We start from the raw sequence: 3,678 nt of genomic DNA on the forward strand, positions 1-3,678 counted from the left end.
GAAAACACGTCAACTACTCGACTAATTGTAACAAATGTATCACAAGTTCTTACCGAGGAAAACGTCGACTACTCGACTAATGTTATTGCGGTTCTCAAGACCCAGCTAGACATCGAAAACAACTGACACGGCTGCGAAGTTGAGGCCCAGATCCTCAAACGTAGCACCAGCATCGTCGTCCTGTATCGCCACCAAGGCGCGGCCAGCGAATCTCATGATCCGGATCGCCTTCTTCTCCTCCGCATGCTGCCCTCCACCGTGAAGGGCCGATCTGCAGAACGCGAAGAGCGACGCGACCCTCCTCTTGCAGCCGAACTCCTTGGCGACCATGGTGCCGTCGGGGAACCGAATCCTCAGCTTGTACATCTCCTCGTCTTCCATGGGCTCGTCGGCGGCGGCATCGACCATCTCGGCGGGCAACTCAGTAGTATTATTAGGCACCGGTACTGGTTCTTGTTCGCTGCAGGCACCGCCGGCAGCTGCAGAGTTGTTAGGAATTTCCTGTTCTTGCTCGCCAACTTCATCGTCAGCAGGTGCAGCAGGGCTCTCGGGCACTGCTGGCGGCTCTTGTTCGACGGCTCCTGCGGCAGATCCCCATGCCAACTCTTGCTCGCCGCCTGCATCCACAGCCACAGCCACAGGTGCAGGGAACACCGGCGTTTTCTCGACGAACTTGGGCATGGATATCGCGCTCGGTTTCGATTTAATGTACTCATCAACAAACTGCATGAACTCGTCAGGCATCATGGCGCCGCTCCGCTTAGCTAGCAACTGCCCCGTGATCGGGTCGAGGACAAGCACGGCCGGCAGCTGATCTTTCTCGAGCTTGTAGAAGCTAGCCAGTTTCGCGCACTCGTCCAAGTGTGCGTCGCTGTTCAACGTCTGAAGCAAGAAGAACACAAAGCTGTCCTCGACCACCTTCTTGACCAGCTCGTCCGCCCACAGGTCCCGGTTCTGCATCTTCGACGGGAAATCGCCGGCGCCTGTGGATGTCTGCAGGTTGACCAGCAGGAACCGGTCCCCCCTGGCCGCGTGCACCTTGGCGTCGTGGAAGGATCCGCGGTACATCAGCTCGTACGGATGCCGGAACAGCTCTCGCAGCGACTCCTTTGGTTGCGGCTGCACCGCCGGCCGATCCCCGTCTATTTCCTCCGCTAGAGAGGCATAGTAGGCATCATCATCATCCTCCTCCTCACTGTAGCTCATATTGCTGTAGTCTTCATCGTTGTATTCCTCCCCGTTGCTGCTATGCATGCTACCGCCGTCGTCTTCCTTCGTGCTGATGTTGTCGTCCTGTTCAGCATCGTCGTCGTGGGACAGCTGCTGGTTGCCGTCGACGTTTTCCACTCCGGGTTCTCCCCACCCGGTGGGGACTATTTCACTTAGTGAAAGAGATGGCACCTCCATGACGAAGGGGGCGTCGACGGCGGTGCTGCGGTCGCCATAGTACTGAGGAGCGCGCACGTCGTCTTCATAGTCGCCGTCGATTGCATCGCCGTGGTCTTTGTCCTCTTTCGTCGGCACGTGCTCCTCAGGCAAGATTATTGGATCAGCGGAAGAACCTGACGGCGGCTCGGTGGCGTTCTCCTCAGACAAGATTGGATCGGCGGACGAACCTGGCGGCGGTTCGGTGCTGCCACTGGCGTTACTGAAGTAGAGATTGATGGCCTCATCCAGATTCCAATGGCACGAGCCAAGGTGCTGCACGGCGTCCGCCTGGGACTCGCAAGACGTGACCTCCATGAACGTAGACACCATCTGTTTATCCATCTTGATCGATGGGCTTGGCCGGCGGCGGAGGCGGCGCTCGTCTCCTCTTACAAACTTATTATTAGGGCTCTCAGCGGGGAGCGAAGTCACACAGGGGCTTCTCCTTTTATTGAGCCAAGTCTCAGCTCGCACGGTTTCATCGATATGTAACGTGATCGGATTCCCCTAAAAAAATGTAACGTGATCGGATAGGGATAGCGGACGGTAGCCGATACCCAACTACCCAACCGTGTTTCGACACGGTTATAACAGGGAAACGGATACTGGCACTGTATACAGTTCCAAACGCACTCCGATTCGGCCGTATATCAATTCAAGCATAAACTCTACTACGGTATATCAATTCAACCATAAACTCTACTACGCAACCATTGTGCTCTGTCCATCTACAGCGGGCTTAGACAGGTTTTGTGTGTGTGTGGTGGGGGGGGGGGGGGGGGGGACGTGACACCACTACTACAGAAACGTTTTTAATCATCTCTACAAATCATATATTTATAGGAACGGTTCTCAGGCCGTCTTTATAAATCAATTTGTAGGGGCGGCTGTAGTATCAGCCGCCCCAATAATATCTATTTGTAGGGGCGGTTCATTCTAGAACCGCCCCTACAGTACGTTTTTCCGTAAAAAAAATTCAAATTTACAATTCAAATTCGACCAGAACACTGTTTGTTTCCGCGTATTTCATCCAGCGTTCGCGTTGCCGAACGCCACGCGACCAACGTTCCGAACCGCATTCACGTTGCCGAACGCCCCGTGACCAACGTTCTGAACTGCGTTCGCGTTGCCGAACGCCCCGCGACCAGCGTTCCGAACCCCTTAGACTACAAGCACAAGAGTATTATATAAACTACAATTACAAGTCCAATTCATAAGAATATGTACAATCCATCATTAAATAGACATAATTCACAAGGTAAAACCAATGTTAAATTCCATACACATTGTTATCAACGTCCTAGAGCTAGCCTTTCAGTCTCACGAAGGTGTTGGTACTGAGGATTACTATCTAAGTCAGACTCTCGGTCATAGTAGGCGCCTTTGACGTGTACAATCTGGTCCAATATGAAGTTGCAAAGGTCGCCGACGAGCTCTAAGAGTTGATCATCCTTGTATGGGTCTCTTTTCATTTATCTCTCTTCTTTCCACTACAAGAGAATAAGTTTATGTTTAGTATTTCATACCATGTACGATTTTTTTATACTACGGGTAAAGAGGTTCAAACTTACTGTAGGACACGTGGACGCCTAAGAGGGGCGGTGAATTAGGCAACTTAAAAATCTAACTCCAAACTATGGCCTCTTTTTCTACCTCTAGCAAAACCTATGCAAAAGATAATCTATCTAGATGTGCAACTACGGTTTTGCTAGTGTGTTGCTATCTCTACCGTAAATGATAATAATATGATCAATGTAAATGCGGAAGCTTAAAGAGCAAGGTAGAGATATGCAAACTCCCGTCGACGACTCCGGTATTTTTACCGAGGTATCGAGAAGCGCGCAAGCTTCCCCCTAGTCCTCGTTGGAGCCCCTCGCAAGGAATCCATCGCAAGGGCCAAGCTCCCGGTCGGGTAACTCCGTAGATAGCCTCGGGCCTTCCCCACGCGCAAGTGGGTCTCCGATGTGCCTTCCGGTAAGCCTCTCCCAGATGCTCCCCGCCGTCTTCACTATCAAGCTTTCAGCCAAAACGCCGCGGGCCTTGTTCCCTTCGGTACACGGTGGCGGCCGCACCACAAACGCGGTTGGTACGATCTCGCAAGACTTCAAGCCTCTCCGATGTACAACTCTTGTGCTCGCAAGCACGGGGTGGCAAGAGGTATGCAAACCTCACTAAACACTAGGCATACACCTAGAGCAAGCGCATAAGCGGTGGTCTAATCAACCTAAGCACTTCGCAAAGCACCTACGC

General features: G+C 52.4%; 1 protein-coding gene across 1 annotated transcript; it reads right to left on the reverse strand.

Annotated features, from left to right (window-relative positions):
- LOC136470433 (putative plant UBX domain-containing protein 14) lies at positions 1-1,743 on the reverse strand. The gene has a single exon (XM_066468285.1). It carries the CDS (start codon positions 1,741-1,743, stop codon positions 106-108), a length of 1,638 nt encoding a protein of 545 aa, XP_066324382.1. The 3' UTR covers positions 1-105.
- Positions 1,744-3,678: the final 1,935 nt, after the last annotated feature.

Source organism: Miscanthus floridulus, chromosome 8 (genome assembly GCF_019320115.1).
Source record: "Miscanthus floridulus cultivar M001 chromosome 8, ASM1932011v1, whole genome shotgun sequence".
NCBI classification, from domain to species: Eukaryota; Viridiplantae; Streptophyta; class Magnoliopsida; order Poales; family Poaceae; genus Miscanthus; species Miscanthus floridulus.